Source organism: Cyprinodon tularosa, unplaced genomic scaffold, assembly GCF_016077235.1.
Source record: "Cyprinodon tularosa strain WSP-4 unplaced genomic scaffold, ASM1607723v1 ctg313, whole genome shotgun sequence".
Taxonomy (NCBI): domain Eukaryota; kingdom Metazoa; phylum Chordata; class Actinopteri; order Cyprinodontiformes; family Cyprinodontidae; genus Cyprinodon; species Cyprinodon tularosa.
Genome location: NW_024039023.1, coordinates 946,860 through 967,951, shown reverse-complemented (window position 1 = coordinate 967,951; position 21,092 = coordinate 946,860). Strand labels below are relative to the sequence as shown.

Here is a 21,092-nt window from a genome sequence, read left to right as displayed (position 1 = left end):
GAAAAGAAAAACTCAAAATCAATATTTTTATTTTTAATAAATTATCATTTAGTAAATGTAACTTGTTACTTTTTTCATTCTGTGATATTTGAATTACTGGTGTGAATTTATCGTTTTCTTTAATTAAAGGGTGTGTAAGCTTTCAAGCGCAACTGTATGCAGACTTGGGATGTCCTGATCTAATATATAGAAATTAGTTTGATATTTGTCACAAAAACAAAAACTAATTTTTATAATTTTTTTGTGTGTGCTGAATTTCCACGAAAAACCTTCAGGCTTTGGGGGCTCTTAAATCAGTGATATGAATCACTGCAGGGCAAAAGACTTGAAAATAAGATTTTATGGACTAAAGGGAGAAAAGGCAAAGAATAGTGAAAAAAAAAATGGATGAAGAAAGAAACTAAAGAGGACAAGAAAAAAAGTGGCAAAAAGAGAATAGAAGGGCGTGCTTCAGTGGCGCGGTGGTTAGCGTGGACGACCCACATAAAGAGGCCTTAGAACTCGATGTGGCCGACCCAGGTCCGACCTGTGGCCCTTTGCTCCATGTCTCTCGTACCCCCCCCTTTCCTGTCAGCCCAACGTACAAATAACAAGCCACTAGTGCTATATAAAAAAATTAATTCTCCATTTCAGAGGGCCCCATGACTGCCCTCCCCCTGGGCCACAGATTTCTTAATCCCACCACTGTTGCAGCTTTAAAAGCTTGAATGTGAAATAGTTTTTTCCCCCCTCCAATTTAGTCTTCACTTAAAGCAAACATAAAAGAAAAATATCTAAATGTATATAATTTCATAACCAATTAAGTTTCAATCCTGTGATACATTAGGTATTTCTATTCACAAATCAGGTTTTAAAAAATACACTGATTAAGAGTTTTGAAAACTAATGTATTAATGAATAAGGTAGACTTGGTGTCAAACGTTTAAATTCCTAATGTTTTCAGGGTTGTCGTTTTATTCCCTAATTTTCCCCTTGATCTACCTACTGGGTTCTTTGGGCTTAGAGATGAGGTTTGTGCACGAAGATTCTCAAAAAAAAAAAAAAAAAACTCCAAGGTCTTAACAGAATAACTACATTTATCATAATCATAACTAATTACACTGGAGTTTAGGTGTATCATATATTTGAGCATGTAAAGAAATATGAAAATCACCTATGTTTTTTTTCCTGAAATATGTTTTAAAAACACATTTCTTTTCCAATCCAGAAATGCAGTTTTTGTTTTGTTATATTAAAATTTGCTGATGTTAAATATAGGGAAGGTCAGGCAATGTATAAATCATTTTAATAAATTATTGGAAACTATTAAAACACTTACGCATCAAAAGGAAACAAACCTTGAGTAAGCAAATATATATTTTTTAATGTTATGTTCCTTAAGGAAAATAACAGTTGTTTTTTTTTTGTCCAGTGTAACTTTACAGAATCATAGATTTCAGTAAATTTACAAGATGAGATGCAGACAGAGGGGAGAAAGATGTTTGCTGCTTTATAAAGGTTCCCTTCATTATAAAGCCATAAAAGAGAGATTGGTAGAAAACTAGTGACCCCCTGTGGCATTTAGCTGGCACTACGAGTCGACATGAAAGCATAAAGAAGTAATGGAACACACAAAGGCGGCAAATTTTATTCATCAGAACAATAAATATACAAAAAAAAAAAATCAAATTTGTCCAACTACCTAACTACTTAACAGATGACTCAAGGTAAAACCGATGTGCATCTTAGAATGACACCAAACCATTCAGAAATATACAAACAATCCTTCCTATTATCCTCTCCCTGCAGTTGTCAGAAATGGCTTTAGATAAATAAAGTTTAAGTGTACATACCAAACCACGCTGACTGCAATAAGCCACTCTGCATCTACATTAATCGCCATGGTAACACACTACATTATGCTTAAAACCCCTTACAATTTTATCACATGATCAAAATCTGAAAAATAACAGCTAAATATGTATTTACCATGCAGAAATAGTCCTTTTTAATGAATGACCTGTTGCTTTGTAACTTAAAAAATGTACGTTTGGGAGCAAAATGATTGAACAGTACGAAACACGGAGGAATTAATCTACCCAGGACACCGAATTAAGACTAAATAATACAACACAGGCTCTACAATAGGAGACATTAAGGCCTTGGAAAGCACTTCGGAGTTCAAGACATCTATAGAAAAATAGGTATTTGAAAATATATATTTTTTAGAATGTTGGATTAATGATTTTCTTATCCAAGTCTGTATGGTATTTTCATGTTTAAAGTTATGATAGAACAGAGCAAATGAGGTGAGCAGAAAGAGTACCATTTGAACTAGTGAGGGATGATGGGAAGAAGAATGAAGCTAAATACATGGAGGGCGTAAATATTTACATTTTGAAAGAACTAAACTCTAGCTCTAAAGCCACAACCAAAGTGTTTACATTTAAAGCAGAACATAATGTGTTAGAATGGCCCAAACAAAATTCTGACATTAGGCTAAAAATTAAGTGAGGAAATGACAGCCTGAAACATTTTAATTATGGTGAATCCTAATCCCAGTGTCTCAGATTAAATTAATTTACATAGAAGTTAAATATTTCGCCAAAGAAAAAGACAAATGATCGTGATTAACAAACACTGCCATCTAGTGGACTATTGTTGTACTACAACTACAGACACCTTACTCCTGAATGCAGATTCTTTAACATGAGATTTCTCTTTAACTCAATCTGGATTACAACCTTGCAGCCGGGGAGCGTAAGATTTCAAGTGAGGCCCGTTTAAAGGAAGTAGAAACTGAGGGAGAAAAGAAAAAGCAGAACAGGAGGCCGTGACCTAGAATGCACAGCATTCATATTTTTGCAATACATTATAGCTTCACTAAGGGTTAGTGGGATTAAATTATGCACCTTATTATTTTAGCATAGATTGAAAATACAAGAAGACATTTTTCCTTTTTTATAAGCCAAAAACAAACCTGTTAATATTAGAAACGAGTCATTTGGATTAGAGTTTAAGTAATCCCAAAGTGGTTGATGGAGGGTAAACCCCCCCCAAAGATCTCAGGAGTCGGCTCAAGAATCCGTCCCTGACCCACAGGCGACAGCACACATTCAAAAAGGCACACAAACATTTAGCAACTTGGCCACACACATGCACACAAACCCACACAGAGGAAGCCCAGCTTAGAGTGCAGCGGAGGGGGGGAGGTCTCCGAGTCCACGGCACAGCCAGGCCCCAGGGATCCTCCGGGTGATGGTTTCACACTGAGGCTGTTCTCCGCTGGATCAACGCCCTCCCATAAGCCCCTGCAGTTCCGTCTGACAGCTGCCTGCGCTCTCTGATGGGCCCAGAGGACTCGTCTCCTCATGTTGATTAGACTTGCTCTTTAAACGCTCCTTGTGCAGCTGTGGAGGCGGCGGTAGCGGCAGCTGTTCGGACCGTCTTGTTGGACATGACGCCTGTTGCAAACTCCTGCTGGGCCTTCTCAAAGCTGGCGCCAGTGGTGCGGTACAGTGCGTGGATCTGAGTTATGATCGAACGGGACGAGCAGGTAAAACCAGACTTTAACAGATGTTACTTTAAAACTAAAATAAAAGGTTTTACCTTCTTGAACATGATGAGGGACAGAACAGCCAGGGAGGTGAAGAGAGCTGCAACCAGGATCATTAGGATGCCCACTGGGATGCTTTTGTTCAGGCCAGTCAGAGCGGATATCCAACCGCTTAGATGGAAGAAAATTATAGAACTTAAATAAAACCCTTTAATTTTTTATTTTCTAAAAGCAATTTAACATGAATTTAAAGACACTGCATAAATTAAATAGCAGGTTATGATTATTTAGACAAAAAGTGTGCTTTCATCCTGTTGCATTTTTATTTCTAAAGCTGGAATATTCTTTTAAAGTTGCAGCACCTTTAAATTTTCTTTCTCTTTAAGCATAGAAGCACTCACCTTGCGCCCCAACCAGTAATCCCAATGCACTGGAGAACGTAGACGCCAAACTGACAGATGTACACAAAGAAGAAGACGAAGAATCTGAAAGAGCTGTCGCTCCTGCAGGAAAGACATGAATATGAGCAAGACAGAAGCGTTGCCTTTCCCCGCCCCGTCCTGTAGATTTTCCTTTCCTCCTGTTCACCTGAAAGCGCCGTAAAGAGTTCGGTACCAGCAGACGAAGGAACACGGCGTGAAGAGCAAAAGCCAGAGGATGGACAGGCCGAAGTCCACCCCTCGGGTCATATCCACACAGAACCAGGCTAGACAGCTGACCAGGTTAGCCAGCAGCGTCCCAGCGTGAACTGAAAGCAGGGGAAGAAGCATTTTGCTGAAACTGGGACATCTAGCCACTCTGCATCTATCATTGTGCAGTGGAAGAGTTCACTGAAGGAAACAGATGCTTAAGAGTTTAACATTTGACACTAAGTTGATCCGGGAAACAGAACAGGCATTTCTTTATTTTCCTAAGTAGCATTTGCTCTACAAATCCAAATAAAGGCGTCACTTCAGGAGAGACTCCAGGATCTCATACCAGTGTGGAATATAGCAGAAGGCTGCTGGGTAACAGACTGTGCCTCTCAGTTGGTTCTATCAACTGTTTGGATCTGAGCCGTTCATCAGGACTTAATCTACAGCAGCCTTCAAGAAAATCATCCTTTCAAATGAACACATGATCACAGCATGTGTTGGTCATGTGGAGGGGGGGGAGGGGTGATCAGCTGCCAAATTTGTTCCTAAAACATAAACTTTTTGTCTCCTTACTCCAAATAACTATCAGTTTTTATTATCAATGTAGTACTTTTGGAAAAAACACAGGTATTTGACAACACAGCGCCAAGGAAAAGTATTCACACCCCATTAACCTTTTCCTTGTTTTGCCAGCCTATAAACTCAACCTTCTATACATCTAGGTCTATAAATCTTGATATCTTTATATAGATATACGGAAGGCTTCACTTCTATATTTAATGGTAAAATATGCATTTTCTAGTGACTAAGCGGCATTAAATATGCACTAAAGTCCCTGTTGAGGTTTTAGTCTTGGTCTATTGAAGTAAGCAGAGTAAAGTAGAGCCCTGATTGGCTAAAACGCCGAAATACGTGACTTCCAATTAAGCTAAACTTCTTAGGGGTTCTAAGGAGGAGGGGCGTGTCGTGAAGCTGGCAGCTAGATGCTGATTGGCAAACATACTTTGAATTTTTAACTGACAGTGGCCAAACTGTGAGGTTTTCCTAACAGGTGGTGAGAGAAAAGTGATTGTTCAGTCAGAACAGTTTTTTTTCTTGAGTTTCTGGAGTTTATTATTTCAGAGAAACTTCACAGCTAGGGCTGGGTATTTTAGCCAAAGTCTTGAATCGATTCGATTTTGATTCATACTGTTCTAAATCAATTAATTTCGATTCAATCTGTTTTTACAATAATGAAAGTGGTTCAACTGTGTTTCAAAACACTCATGTATTTTTTTCCCCTGTCACATTAAACACAAAGTGCAAACTTGTAAATTGGACAAATTAAACTTGAGATGTGAGCAAAACTGTCTCAAAAGTGCAAACTTGTTTGTGAAAAGTGAAGCCGTCACTCGAGCAAACAGACGTGACACGGCAGACATGCATGAGCTGCATTATCTCCACTGCACAAACCATATTTGCAGCATTGTCTGTAACAACTACAGGGTGTTTTCTGGTCAGCCCCCATTTGTTAATGTCTTCAGTCAACCTATTGGCTATATTTGCAGCTGTCTGGCTTGAAGGAATCTTGAGTGCATCTACTTGCTCATTTGAATGTGAACGTCGTAAACGTCACGTGCGTCACTATAAAGTGAATCGATCTCATTCCCTAGACATCGATTTTGCAAAAATGTTAAGGAATCGATTCAAAATCGATTTTTTTACCCAGCCCTATTCACAACAGCTAGTGTCACCCCCGGTATATATGCGTTTCAACATTAGTTAGTGCAATAGGTGACATTTGGATTTAATTATTACCACTGAGCATTCCCTGTTTCAGAGCAGCAGCAGCAGCAGCAGCAGCAGCCTCATATATTCATCTATCTATCTATCTATCTATCTATCTATCTATCTATCTATCTATCTATCTATCTATCTATCTATCTATCTATCTATCTATCTATCTATCTATTATTATGTTTATTATTATTTATTAATGGAAAAGGCTGTTCTTGAAATGACCATTATATTTAGCATTTCTTTTAAAATCCCTTTTAAAATTAGCATGCTTTTCTCTGTTTTAAAATTAGTATAAAATATACTTAAAATACACATAATAAAATATTTTTTTTTCACTATTTGAACATTCAAAGGAAATATGAGGTGTTTGAACCAATAAACCTAATCTCGGTTTTGTAGAACTTTTTTTCTCGTTTCAATCCTTCCTTCCATGGAGCGAACACTGCTACTCTGCCATTAGCTCTCCTGTCACATAAAAACTGATGAGGTTTTCAGTAAGCAAAGGTGAAAAGCTATGTTTTCTGGCAAAATGAACGTGAATCCTGGGGACGGGTGTTTTTTTTTACAATTAAAAAAAAATAAAATGCGAACATGTCAAATTGGGAATTCTGAGACATTTATCAATAGTAACTGTTAAATCTAATTTATTTCAGTCTTATGATGGACTGGAAGTCAAAAACCTGACCAAGGGACAAAGGACATGTAGCAAAAACACTCAATGTTAAAAAATATTTTACGTAGGAGTTTAGTTTTCATCCGTCGCCCGATCAGCTCTATGCCTCATGATGCTGCCATTAGGGGAAAATGGAAGTTAACTGAGGTTAACTTGGCTGCTTCTCTCATTATAAAACCTCTTTTCTTTACCTTTGTTTGTTTGTTAAATAGACATCGTTAGGTATGTTTAAAGCTGTGGTGTAATCTTTAAATGTTAAGCTCTTCAAACGTCTTATAAATGTCCTTCTTGTACTATATCTGATACCTTCACAGAAAAGCTGGATTTATACAAAGATTCAGTTACAGATAGGTGTTCTCTCCTAATTAGGGAAGCTGTAAAATGTTTGCACTGACTGTCAGAACAAAGGACGCTGAAAAACAGTTGTAAGCTTTCTAATGCTGCCCAATCAGTCTGTGTTTTTAATGTGAGCCAGTGTGGAAAAGAGATGTGAAGGCAAGACACCAGGAACGGAGGAGTTACTCACACATCCAGAGGTAGTACATGATTTTGACCGTCTTCTGAAAGTCTACAGGGATATCCACGGTGATGTCGTGATAGAAACACGGCCCCACAGGAAAGCTCTCTGGGAGAGGAGGCCAGTTGTTTTTCCTTCCTGGAAGAATCAACATTCAGTTACTATAACTTTGAAATTAAGAAATAACAGCACGGCCAGTTGGGTGTGTTCACAGAACAATATATGACAGTCCGAAAGTTAATTGATTAAATAACATATTTAACACGCTAATAGGGTGGGCATTGAATATTAGGGGTGAGCTTTGGCATGGGTGTTGCGATACGACGTGTGTCACGATACGCTATTATCATGATCAGTAGGGCTGCAACTAATGATTAAATTGATTAATCTGTTGATTCTTTTGGATTAATCATTTAAAGGGGTCATAGAATGCAAAACCTAGTTTACATCGTCATATATGAATAACGATAGTTCAGCGGGTGAAATGGACGTACAGAGCAGTTCAAACCCCATTGACATCTCCTTTCTATGCAAATCTCACAATTATAAACTTCCACCATAAAACAGGCTAGAACATGAATAGAGGGAGATATAAGACACCAGTTTAGTTGTTTAGCCTACAGTTGGGTTTACTTCTACAAGAAATACAAAGAAGGCAGTTTCTCTATTGAAAATGAGCCAGAACTACAGGCGGAAATGCAGCGTTCCTGGCTACACGGAGAAAGGGGAACATTTTCACAGTCTTCCCAAGGATCCGAAGATTTGACAGGCATGGATTATTGTTCGTCTATCAGAAGATCCCTGCAAAGTCTGATGCAGTTGTTCATTTGTTCTAAGCATTTTACCGAAGACAGCTTTCAAAATCTTGGACAGTTCAAAGCAGCATTTGCTAAACTTCTTTTACTGAAACAAGGGACTATTCCGACCGTAAGGCCATCACAACCACAGACTGGAAGTATGATTCCGTCTCTAAGCTGTTTATAGCAATGCTAGCATATCTATGGTGACCAGATTTGGGTTTTCGCTGTCCAGGCTACCGTCACCAGGTCAGGGTCAGACGCTCCGTCCCTCGCTGGCTCCCTGTTTCAACTACGAGCTGAAAATCCCCCCGAACATTTTTTTTAGGTATGAAAAGTAGGACATACCCAGGAAAAAGAGGACGTCTGGTCACCCTACCATATCAACAATTTGATGTTTCAGTGAGTGAGTGCTTGTTGCTATGATGCGTCTTTGCTCAGCAGCTTCGCTCGTTGTAACCCAACCAATCAGCGCACAGCTCATCTAACTATTCATGAGCATAAAAAAAAAGGAAGAAAACCTGTCGTTTCATTCTAGGGCTTATAACCAGGCTTGCATTAGGGCTCATAGAACAACAAATATGCCATTTTCACCACCACCAATGTTACACACCCTGTTCACAGACCTTAAAGACCAGCACAAAATACCCTATAGAATCATTCTATGACCACTTTAATAATCAGGTAGCAAAAGAAGACTTTACAAAATTAAAACAGGTGAAACTAAGTTCTGGATAGAGCATGTTGGCAGATGAAAAAGTTTTTTCCTCCCAAAGGTATAGAGGATGATCTTTTATTTCCGGGTGGATCATCGAAATAACTGGTTCTCCTAATTGTCAATCATTCTGGTGATACGTTTACGTAAGGCCGTAATACCTGGTCGTCCTCTTTGCTATCGTTATCTGCGCATGCACTTTCAGGCGTATATCTTTGGTGAGCTACAGTTTCAGACAGTCGCTGAAGCTCACCTTTCTCAACGCCGTTCGAGGAAAATGGCCGAAGATTGTAAGAGAAAAAGTGTCTACGAAGTGTATGAGAAGAAAAGAAAGGCCTCAGAAGAAGCAGAGATATATCCCAGAATGTTTTTCGTGAAGAGCTCTCACAAAGCATTATGGGATTTGCTGTCAGAGCAGCCTGCTATGGGCAAAGGCTGTTGCTATCCGACAGCGGCGACTAATAACAAAGATAGCACAGGAACCTTGCAGTGGAGGGAGAATTATGTAACCAATGGGGAGCTAAAAGCAGAGATCATCTTTCTCTGAATGGTCAGTTAAGCTGAGTTCGCTATAAAGTCCACTCTATAGTGTCACTCTATAAAGTGGTGGAGGGATTTAGGGATTGGGGCAGGTAGACACAGTAAGCTTGTATGAGCTGTGAGAACAGCAACTTTTTTTTTTTTTTTTACGGTACTGGTTTTCTGGACAGTAGGCTGACAGGAAAGGGGGAATGAGAGAGGGGGAGAGACATGTGGCAAAGTACCATGGGTAGGATTCGAACCCGGGTCAGCTGCGTCAAGGACTAAAGCCTCCATACATGGGTCATGTGCACTAGAACAGCAACTTTTAAACAGAGCGTGCATGAGGAGAAATGTGATCGTGCACGCTCTCACATACATTCAATAAGCGTTCCCTCTCTGGAGCAGGTACAGGGTTGTGCATGTGCATTCTTCTTAAGTGAAGAGGGCGGATCTTTTCAAAAATCCTCAAAAACCTTCACTATACTTTTGACTGCAAAATGTTTACATTTTTTTCATTTTACAGTTATGGTATAATTACTGCTCTAAGTGGTTTGCTCTGTCAGCTAAAGGCATGTCTTAGAGCCGCGGTTCTCAAAGTGTGTGGCGCGACCCACTGGTGGGGAATTGAGACGTGACAGGTGGGGCGCGCCAAGTTCCGGTGTGTGTGTGTGTGACTATAACGTGTGAGAGCAAACTGTCCTTATAGCTGTATGTTGCCGCTTTTTAGACTAATCAAACCCACAAAGTAATCATTACTAGCCTACATGCAGTCTAATTAAAAGAACATTAGATATGAGAAAAATTTCACCTGGAACTGAAGTGCCAAAATGATGATTGACGTGACGTCGGCATATTATTTGTAACGGAATAAACTTTCGCGCCCCAGTGTTGCCAACTCAGCGACTTTGTCGCCATATTTCAGACCCCTCCAGCGACTCTTTTTCAAAAAAGCGACTAGCGACAAATCTAGCGACTTTTGGAGAACATAGTCCGTCAGCGCTCCGCTCCGCTCCGCTCCAGACCGCCTGCACAAAGCAAAGCCTACAGCCGCCGCTGTGGCTCCGTCCCCTCCTCTCTGAGTTCCTTGGAGATCGTAGAGGGCATGCACCAGATGAACCAGGGTTTCCGCGGATCATTAAAAATAATTACAATTCATAATTCTTTTTTTAATCAAGCCCTTAATTGGCACTAAAATTAATTAAATATGTTTATCGTTGCATTTATGATTCTTTAATAAAAATGCTTCTAAAAACAATTTCGTCAGATATATTATATCGCTATTAATTTGCGTGGAACTGTTTATAAAGCCGTATGTTCGGAAAGGAAGCTCGAGGCGGAGAAAAAGCTAGAGAATATATATACGTATATATATGTGTGTGTGTGTGTTTTTACATACATACAGGAGTCATGGAACTGTGCTTACAGCTCCATATTTCATGTACACTAATAACTTGTGTACATGGTTCTTGTTAATGGCATTAAAATCATTTCAAATAGCATTAAAATAGCATTAAATTAGAGTCACTCATTCCTGTATGAACCCTGTGAGCGCTTAATTTAATATGACATATTAAAAAAATCCCACCATCATCCAGCATATGTTCAGTTTCTGCCCAAATATATATATATATATATATTTTTTTTTTTGTAGATTTTTGTAACAGAGATAAGGATAATTCAAAACTGCTTTTTTTTTTTAATGAACTTGTTCTCTACAACTCAGCATCTCTTTTCATTCATGTAATAAGAAGTTTCTTTTGAATGGATTTGATTAAACTTTAAGTCCCTCGGTATAAAATAAATATTTTAATGGAGATGAGAAATCTGCTTCCTGGTTGGTGAATAACCAATAGTTTGGATCCAATCATTTAAATAAACGGTGTTATTCTTTTTATTTTTTTTTTAGATATTTATAAGAATTGTGCTATAATTTCTAGTCACCGATCTGTTGCTACTATATTTTAATTTGACGAACCGGAATTTGTCGAGGTTCTTTTTCCTGTTTGGTGCGATTGCAATTGCGGATCTTGACCTGGCCGGAGCGGAGCAAAAAATAGCTCGGCTCCGTAATTTGTCGGTGACGGACGGAGAAGACATACGTGGACGGAGACGTGCGGAGGAGTAGCGGTGGATGTGGAACAGCGCTCATTGATTTCCATGAAAGACAAGCGCTCCGCACGACGTACGTCAGCGGGGCGGAGCGGAGCGGAGCGCTGACGGAGTATGTGGAATCTGGGGGTTACGGGAAAGCACGTATCGTTCCTTTTCTTGTCCTGCTGCCGTGGGGCGCCTCCTCCCTCCCAACCCCGTTCTCCCCCGCTATCGCAGGAGTCCCTCTCAGCGCTGCAGAGACACAGCATGTTTACCCTCAGCGTCCAGACTGCAAATGAAGCGCACATGCGCCGGGATTGACAGCGCAGGTTGATCATAAATAACTGAATTTGAAATATTTTATCTTAAATAAATAACGGCGTTTGATTCACACAGCCACATGTTCATGTTTCTAGTTTGGAGTGGAGAGGGAGTATCCACTCATCGGGCAGAGAGCTGTGTGCATTCTTCTTCCCTTTGCCACATCATATCTCTGTGAGATGGGCTCTTCAGCTGCTGCTTCACTGAAAACAAAGCATGACTTGAGAGTGGCAGTATCAAGCCTGCAACCCCGTTTTGAGAAACTGTGCAATGCAAAACAGGCCCATTGCAGCCACTAATGCAGGGATAAATAGACCTGTCTTGCCTGTTGGATTTCACTTATTTTCTTTTATTAACAGATTGCAGAGTGGCACATTAATTTTTTCTATCTTTGAGCTTGATACAAATTTTGACACAGCTGCATTTTTATTTTCTTTATTTTTGAGCTTGCTGTTATTTGATGTAGATAGTTTGTATTTAGATACTACTTGTTACTTCAATAAAATTGGAACATTTTAAGATTGTTTCATATTTCATTACCATTATGTTGGGGCGATGGGGACAGGCGGGGCTTGAAAATTCCCCCTTGTCCAAAGTGGGGAATGACAGAAAAAGTTTGAGAACCACTGTCTTAGAGTCTCTAGACTCCATTTTACGATTGATCGATTACTAAATTAATTGATTAATCCGATTGTTTCAGCCCTAAATATCACTATATATTGCACTATTTTTTCCCAGTTATCAAAATTCAGTGTATAGATAAAAGTGTTCTTTGCATCCTGACCTCCTGAAGCACTGAGTGACTGCATCTCTCTCTCCCGTCGGTCGAGCTCTGCAGCTTTGCGCTCCAGCTCCTCCTGCCTCCTCAGCAGCTCAGCAGCCGCTCGGGACGGCTCCTGCAAGCACAAGCAGAATTTAGCCATCAACACCATCGAAGGGGTTTTTCTTTAGTCGTGGAATAAACCACAGCTTTTCTGCTGCTGTGAATGTCATCACTATGGAGGGAATTTTGCTCCATTATTGTTGCAAGCAAATAATACATTTTGTGAATGGAAATCTGAAAAGAAAAAAGCAATAAAAAAAATTTTCAATCAAAAAGTTTAGAGAGTAACTTTGCTTTTTTTCTCCACATAATTTTCATATTTTATCTTTCAAGTTTTTTCCATATTCTTTAAAGATTTTATATTTCACATTGTATTTATTTGATCAGAATGAGTTTTAGAGATCATATTCTCTTCACTTTCCTCTAGCGTAAGGAGAGAAGATATTTCTATTGGTCTGCATAAAAGTTAGCGACAACAGCTTATATTGTGCCTGAAGTGAATAAAACGTGATCTGTGAAACAACATTTAAATAGAAATGTATTGGTAAAACATTTGAAACATAGAAAATTTAAACATATAAAATCTGTGGGAAAAAAAGAGAGAAAAGAATAAACATCTAAGAAAACAGCAAAATTACTCTCAAAAACCTCCAAAATGTTTGTTTTTTTATTTAATTTCTAGAATTGCACGTTTCTTTAAATTTCCATTAAAAAAAATGCTCTTTGATTGTAATAATAATAATAATAGAACTAAATTCCCTCCATAATTATCTAGCTGCTGTGTTCTTTCTTCTAAAACTTCACTAGATTAGAATATAAATACTCCCTAGACTCTCATTTTATAAACTCGTCATTAATCCTGATAGCAGCAACAGCAGCAGCAGCATTATGGTGATAAAAAAAAAAGCCTTTAGGGAAAGCAGTTAAAATATATGAAGTATCCGTTCCAAGATATTACAAAAGGCACAAATTAGTGAATCGGGTGTGAAGTGAGGTACATCTGCTGCTACCAATCAATGGCCTCATTAGGTGATTAGTTGCACTTTTAGAAGAAAACCTTAAATATCTGGATTGTTCATTGCAAATTAGTAATAGAGTAACGTCAAAGGAGCTCTCCTCAGAGTTCAGAGAACAGATGAAAAAGGCAAGGAAAAAAGACACAACAGGAAAGAAAACATTTGGAAGCCTTGTTTACATGTCTGAAGTTAAAGGAACAAAGGAAACTCCACCTGGATGACACAGAAGAACCTATCAATGTCTTTGACCACATCCATGACACAGACTACCGTAATAGACCTGCAGCGGCAGCTGAGGTTCTGCAAGCTACATACTCAAAGCTGAGGAACCAGCACCTCCTCCAGACGGACCAGCACCAGCTTCCTCACAACTGCATAAATAAGTCAAAGAGGTTTCGGGATTCTATTCTCTTAAGTGTAGAGAAGTGGCTGAGTGATGCTGTGGGGCTGTTTTGCTCCCACAGACACTAGAAACTTGTAGTGAATTGAGAGCAGCATGAATTCAATCCAGAAGAAGGATAGAGGCTAGAAGTATGACATGATGGAGGTATTCTTACAATTTCTAATCCTTGAACGAAGAAAAAAAAAAAAAAAGAAAAAAAAAAAGCTGTCCGTTGTTCTTATACCTGTCCTTGTTGTTGTGAGTACGCAGGAGGCTCCTCTGAAGGCTTCATGATGGCCGGCTGCGTGCCGGCCGCAGGGCCTGCAGTCTTAGGCGCCGTACCGGCAGGATTCTGCACAGGAAGCAACATGGGAAGCAACCGATTAATGTTTGTCAGTCAGATTATACGCTCACTACGCTCTGTGTTGAACTCTGATAATAAGGTGATGAGGCAGAAATTCATCACCGTGGGCAACAAGAAAAGGAGGAAGTTAATGTTTTTTCAAACGGAGGACATTTTTATCTGTTAATTAGTGACTGTGATGAGAAGCAAAACGAACTGTACTGCTGAGTACGATGACAAAGAAAATTAACGACATTAGAAATTAACGATAGACTTTTCAATAAGATAAAGCTGCTGCAGTAAAAGAAACTATGTAAATAAGAGTCAAGGAGCAGAACCTGTTTTCACAATCTGAGGTTTTTCTATATTTAAAGTCTAAAAAACAAATACATTTTTGCTAATCTGCGAAAATTGTAAACACGTTATGAATTCCTTCAGGAAACCATTAACATGATCGATTCAAAATTAACATATTAATGCATTATAAATTATAATCATATATAATTATAAATAAATCCAGTCAGTATATAAAAAACAAAACAAATTAACCGATTAGTGAAATTTTCTAAATGAAGGTGAGAAAGTAGCAAACCAGACTAAATAAATTCATAAAAACATATATATGTATTAAGTAGAAATACGTGAATTTATAAAGTGCTGTTAGAATATGATCATCTAATGAAGGATAAGCCTTTTTCATATCCAAAGTTGATATTTTATCAATTTTCAAAGAAAATGGTTACAGAAAAATTCAGATTTTTCTAAACTTATCAGAAAAAGCATAGAATCATAGCTCACATGTTCCTTTTTTTCCTGTCCTCGTGATGTGACCCCTTCCTTTTATTTATGCTGTTTACTTCTGCAGCCACATGTCAGTCATAGATTTTAATTTTATTAGTATAATAATCATAAAATCTCTTACAAAAATTAGGGTTAGTCATTTTTTAAATCAATTTCAATTTCTCCCCTATGCATTTCCCCAAACAGATAAAGTTCATTTTACACAGTATTTATGTAACAAGTAAACAATAGAAATAAATGGATCAATTTATATTCATTAGTACATGTAATGATATCTGTGCATGCACTCACTGGTTTGGCATCTGTGAAGGGGTTGTACTCCTCCAACCCTGCAGTGTTGGTCTGTCTTGCTTGTGTCACTGATGGATCCTGAAGAACAAAAGAAAGAAATAATTTTTTCATGTGGCAATACTTTTATTAAGTTCACAAGACAGAAAAAAAAAAAGATTGAAGCTGTAAATCAAAGCAAAGAATGGTAACCCTCTATTAGATTTACGCTTTCAGACACTGTTATAATGTGAAAGTCGGCATTATTACTCTGACATAAAGGGCTAGAGAGAGCTCTCTATTCAAATATAACAAGCCTATAATTCAATACTGGCAAAGACAAGATAATCCCAATAATTTCCACAAGACGGCGGCTAAAAATAGTCGAGCCTTTGATATGGAGAAGGAGAGCAAATCCTTAACGCCTTAACGAAATAAATACATTTAAATGACTTAAATCAAAATAGAAAAAGAGATAAAAAAAACATCTAGAATATTTAGTTTTCTAATAAGCTTACCATCAGTTTCCGTTAGCCTTGCACTAATTTCATTCAATCGGCGGCGTTTATTAAACATCCAATCTGTGTTATTCCTGAAGCGCCAGCCTCATCCCGTCCTCTCTGTACCTCTCACACTCTGAAATGTCTCTGATCAGCTCTTCCGCAGCCACACACATGCAAACCAGTCGTCATCAGACCTGGGGCCATTAATATTTCAGTGTATGTTTCGCTTAAAATTTAATGCCAGTCTCCATGTACTATATGCAAATAAACAGCATACTTTAACCATTATTATTAAAATTAATTGGCCCTTCAAATGAAGAGCTGGTAAAAGCCTACCTCTGTCTTCCTTGTGAATGATTACCATGTAAACATCACAACAAGGGCTATAGCACAATTAGAAAATAAAAACGAAGAAAAGTATGCACTAACTTTATGGCAGGATAACCAGCCATGCAAATGTTCCTAACAAGTTCCTACCGTCTGATTAATCTGAAGATGGTTTAGATGGGATGTCTGCATATTAAAACTGACACAAGAGCCTAATTTCTGTTATTATCCCACTTTCTTGGAAGTAGGACAAAGCATTCAAGGACCGGAGGGCTTATTTGTCCCATATGTTACCAGTTGGGCCACCATATGAATCCATGAAGTATTGATGATGGCTCCAAGAAAGGAAAGGAAACCCAGAGCTTCCTTAGGCATGGTGGTGTGAGCCAGCAAAGGAGCAAAAAGAGGCAGGAGAGCACACTGGATCAGCGCTCAGGTCAGAATGGAAATAAGACCCATGAATGATTTACTGCTCCTCGCTCTGAATGCTAACACTGCGTCGCCAGAGTACACTTTTTACTGTTAATGAATAGTATACAATTCAGAAAATCACAAAAGAGTTGCTGTTATTCTTTGTTTCATTAAGTAAAACATGGTCAATATGTCCCCAGCAAAGGGCATAAAGGTAAAAGTGTGAAAACATTTCATAATTCTTATGGTTTTAAGTTCATTTATTGAAATGTTTTTATGAACAAATGAGGACCAGCACTGCCGCACAGCTGGCTGAAAGACAGATAAACACTTTTCCCCTCATTAGAAAGACAAAAATCAGATATTTTAAATATTTCTAGTTGTAAAAATCCAGACGGCAATGCAGTATAGACTAAAGCAGAGTGTTCAAAAATTTTCATCAAAACGCCCCAGCTGTTTGTTAAGCAGCTAAAAGATGAATCTGCTATTTAACCAGCTTGTTATACTCTATAAAGAGAAAAATGAGAAACTTCTGCACAGAAAAAAAGCTATGCTAACGGTGTTTAAGCTGTATTAGTAAGCAAAGAACAAACGTAGACAATTCGTATAGCTGTAATGACCAATATTATTCATATTACTCACATTATTCATTAAGCAGTAGGTGTGTGCAAAATAATCGTCATGACGATGCAATGCAGTTCTAATTTTTGTGATCTACTGCATTGATTATGGATGCCAAGTATCGATTCTTAATAAAAAAAAAAAAAGAATAAATAAAGCACATCAGCCAAAAACAAGTGGAATACAACTTCCAGTCTAGTAGATGTCACTGCGGATGTGTTAACACCCGCTCCCTTGTGTCACAAGCATTTCTGGCCGCAGGATACTACTTTTCAAGTCACATATTTGGATGCATTTTGGCTAAAAAAAAAAAAAAAGGTAAAAACAAAATCGATATGAGGCACGTAATTTGCAAAAGGGGAAATGTCACATTTGAATGTTTTCATTTCATTGGTTTAAAGGACAACTGAGGCCATGTAAACTGATTATCCTTATTTTTGTTATTTTAAGTTTAATAAATCCTAAGCACTTTTTGCCTATGTGACCGCTCCAGTAATAGTAATAGGTGTGTCCAGTATTTGTTTTCATGGAAATACCGCCAAAAGTCGTTTCAATAAATACAGCAATGTATGAATTCAGTTGCTTTCAGCTTGTATCAATTGTTGACACTATCCAGATCATGCACAGCCAGTCAGCCACTGGTAATGGCTGTATTTTTTTCTAACCGTGTTAAGTGAAAATATCGCGATGCATCGCAATATTTCAAGTATCGTGATGAATCGTTATAGAATCGCATCATGACTTCTTTGGCAATACCCACCCCTATTAAGCAGTAGGAATAATATCTGTATTTTTATTTTTTTTTAATCAAAGCAAACTGGTCATGTTTGATAATTCTTTTCAGCTTTATTGTGCATATACTGGAAAACTAGCATTATTTTAACAAAATATGGTAAACCATTTTTCTCATTTACATTATAACCAGTGGGTCCTAACTAGTTACATGTGCAGATAGATAAGCTAACACTTGCTTCACATTATATGCATTATCTTTTAAAATGTGCTTTTAGGTGGAATTGTATTTTTTCCCTTTACTTAAGTTACGTTTTTGTGTAAAATTTCAAGTTACTTAAAAAATTTGAGCCAATTTTTAAATGAGCTCATCTGCACTTAAAACATCTGCACATAAAAATGTGTCAATCAACATACAAACCAGGTTATTCTATAAATAAACCCTTTGGATGATGACTTTGTTTTAGATAAATTCAGGTTTCAGTTCCTCTAAAAAGATGCCTCCTGTGTGCATGATCACTACATCAGATATGACTGAGTGGAGTTTAGAGGCCAAAGAGCACATGATCAAATGCATGCTGTCCCCATTAGACAGAAGGCTGTCTGTAGCTGAGAAAGAAAGAGGACATTTTGCAACGAAGGAAAAAATGTGGACCATTATGCTCTCATTACTCCCTATTTATCACTCACGTGGTAATGGCTTGTAAAGTTTATAAACAAGCATATAATGCAGTTTAGAAATGAGCTGGGTCAACGTAGAAAAGTAAGTGCGCAGTTTGAACAGAGCTAACACCTGCTTTACATTATTTACGGTGAATGGAAGCTAAAATAAAGTGACAACTAAACTGGACTGAATACATTCAGTTGGTTTTTATTTTAGTATTTTAATATATCTTAATAAAACTCAGCCAGAATAAGACTTTTCTGTCTAAGTGTTGCCAAATAGCTATGAATTTTGTATGAACCCAACGGCTAAAGCTACAGCAGCCAACCTAGCAAGGCTGCGTTACCTGAAACGGGTTGTCGGCGAAAGGGTTGCTGTCGAAATCCGACATTGTTCTGCTGGACGGACAGCTTCACGCTGCTTCCGCTCGCTTCTCCGAATATGTCCGCGGTTTGGGTTGATTTTGAGCGAGAAACCTGGAAGCCGGGGGACTCGCTTTGAAGCAACAGCTGACAGGTGGAGGTGAAGCGAAGTGTTGACTGTTTCAACCGAGGATTGGCCAGCGGGTCGCGCGTGACACGACGACACGTCACTCCCAGGGCGGAAGTAAATGAACGTCAAAGCGCACAGAAGGACCCAAAAATATGGAAGCCCGTTTCTGCCACTGTTTAAAAAAAAAAGAGATACAAATAATGGGATACTTTCTTATTATAATGAGATAGTATCCCATTATTTTTAGATACTATCTCATGAGATAGTAACTTATGGAAGTAAATCTGTGTCACTGGGATTTGAATTAAAAATGCCCATAAAATTTAGATGTTGTATGTTTGTACTTACTGTTTCAGTGTTAAAATATATTCAGAACGCATTTTTGACCTAAAAAAAATAATTATTATTTCTACACAGTTGAAATTTCATTTGTTATTTTGTTATTTAAGTGATTACATTTTCAATACTTATTAACTTTTGAGTGTTAAAAAGATAAAAACTCAATATTTTCAACCTCCTGAGATTCAACTGGCTCTATTTCACTGTCTTATATTTGGTGTCTAAATTCAGTGTAAAAAGGGAAGGGTTACTTCAGGTCACAGACATTAGCAATGGATTGTGGTGTCCAACACCCAGCCAATCCCGTTACGTTTCCTTAGTCATGTGACATGACGCTTGTGGCGCTAATACGGAAGGAAAACCAGCATCACGGAGCCGGTCATGCAAGCTAACGCTAACTCAACGGTGAGTTTATTACTTTCATTTTTCTGTAGTTGAGTTAGCTTTAGATGCATTACCTTTTAATGGTTGCTAGCAACCATCTAATGAAATATACACAGTTATTAACATAGTAATTAAAAGTACCACTGTCTACTTTGCTATTGGTGTCGTGTTTAAACGGCTCACCATCATGTTGAAATCTGGCATGTGTTGGGGTATAAATACGGTCCGGTCAGGTAACCTAGTATCAGGTGGGTGAAAGAGGAATTTTTTTGCACTATTACATCTGCGAGGGGGCGTTCTAGTCCACAAATGCGTTGGGGGGCCACCAGGTGTCAGTGACGGGGCCCCTAAAAGGTCGGGGGCCCCTAAGGAACTGCTGTCTCTGCTTACGATACCGGTTCTGCTGCAGGTTTCTTCCTGTTACAAGGGAGTTTTTCCTCTCCACTGTCGCTACAAGCATGCTTAGTGTGAGGGATTGCATCAACTGGTTTTCCTTAAATAGAAAACTTTAAATCAATTTGACTGTATGATCTGGTGAACTGTAAAGTGCCTCTAGATGACATGTGTTGTGATTTTACGCTATATAAATAAACCGAATTGAAACCTTATTGAATTAATTCCCCACATATTTGTTTTGCCAGTAGCGTTTTCTAGTCGTTCTACATCTATGGTCGGGCTGCAGCTGAAGCAGTCATGTGACGCCAACTTGTCCAACTCACACTTCCGCTTCTGCGTGTAAAAAGAAAAAAGAAAAGTTGTGAAGAATCTGGTAGAAGTTTAGCTCTGCTCAAACTTTCAAAGCGAGCTTTTCCTGATAGGTTAATGAGGAGTTCTAAGCTCTTAAAACAGTAAGTTTTTCTCTCTAGAAGCGAAGTCATGTCGACCACAGCTTTGTACAACGACCAGCAGGGAGGAGCGGAGGCTGCGGTTGAAGCGGGGCAGGAGACCACCCCGACCTCCTCCAGCTCCGGGGCTGCCTTTGGACTTTTCAGCGCCGACTTTAAAAAGTAAGCCAACTCCATCTTTAAAGTTAGGGGGTCTGTACTGCGGCTGTTAGCCTCCAGCTTCGATAAAGAAGCTGAAAAAACGGCTAGCTGCTCTTTCTTTATTGTTCAGCATCAGTTCAGACCTTTGGCTGCTCACGTGACCCCAACTGACCCCCCCTTTGATCTTATTAAGACCAGGCAAATGAAGAAAGTTGACATAAATGAGCCTTTCCGTATTCATATGTTGTGTTTTTAGCTTTCTTATATGGCCCCTGCTCTCTGCAGCCACTTTAGCATGTGGTCAGTTTTTGTCTGACTGTAAGTAGTGGTGATTTTTTGTCTGTTTTTGTCCCTAATTTTAATTATCCGTGTGTGCAGGGGTGGTTCTAGATGAAATCTACGGGGCGAGGGGGGGT

General features: G+C 38.6%; 2 protein-coding genes across 3 annotated transcripts in view; one reads left to right on the top strand and one right to left on the bottom strand.

Annotated features, from left to right (window-relative positions):
* Positions 1-1,599: 1,599 nt before the first annotated feature.
* On the bottom strand, positions 1,600-19,053 carry LOC119788285 (secretory carrier-associated membrane protein 1-like). 2 transcript variants are annotated; one of them, XM_038292524.1, is made up of 9 exons: positions 18,822-19,053; positions 15,242-15,319; positions 14,051-14,158; positions 12,370-12,481; positions 7,149-7,277; positions 4,124-4,283; positions 3,937-4,038; positions 3,589-3,706; positions 1,600-3,507 (listed from the first exon to the last, which is right to left on the bottom strand). In XM_038292524.1, the coding sequence occupies exons 1-9, from the start codon at positions 18,864-18,866 to the stop codon at positions 3,358-3,360; spliced, it is 1,002 nt and encodes a 333-aa protein (XP_038148452.1). In that variant the 5' UTR covers positions 18,867-19,053; the 3' UTR covers positions 1,600-3,357. The 2 variants fall into 2 exon arrangements, with proteins under 2 accessions (XP_038148452.1, XP_038148453.1); XM_038292525.1 differs by lacking the exon at positions 18,822-19,053 and adding an exon at positions 15,736-15,872.
* Positions 19,054-20,400: 1,347 nt separating this feature from the next.
* ap3b1a (adaptor related protein complex 3 subunit beta 1a) overlaps positions 20,401-21,092 on the top strand; it is a 112,752-nt gene continuing 112,060 nt past the window's right edge. Inside the window, exon 1 of the mRNA XM_038292513.1 lies at positions 20,401-20,697. Within this exon, the coding sequence (XP_038148441.1) occupies positions 20,567-20,697 (131 nt within the window). The 5' untranslated portion in view covers positions 20,401-20,566. The remainder of the gene's footprint in view (positions 20,698-21,092) is intronic.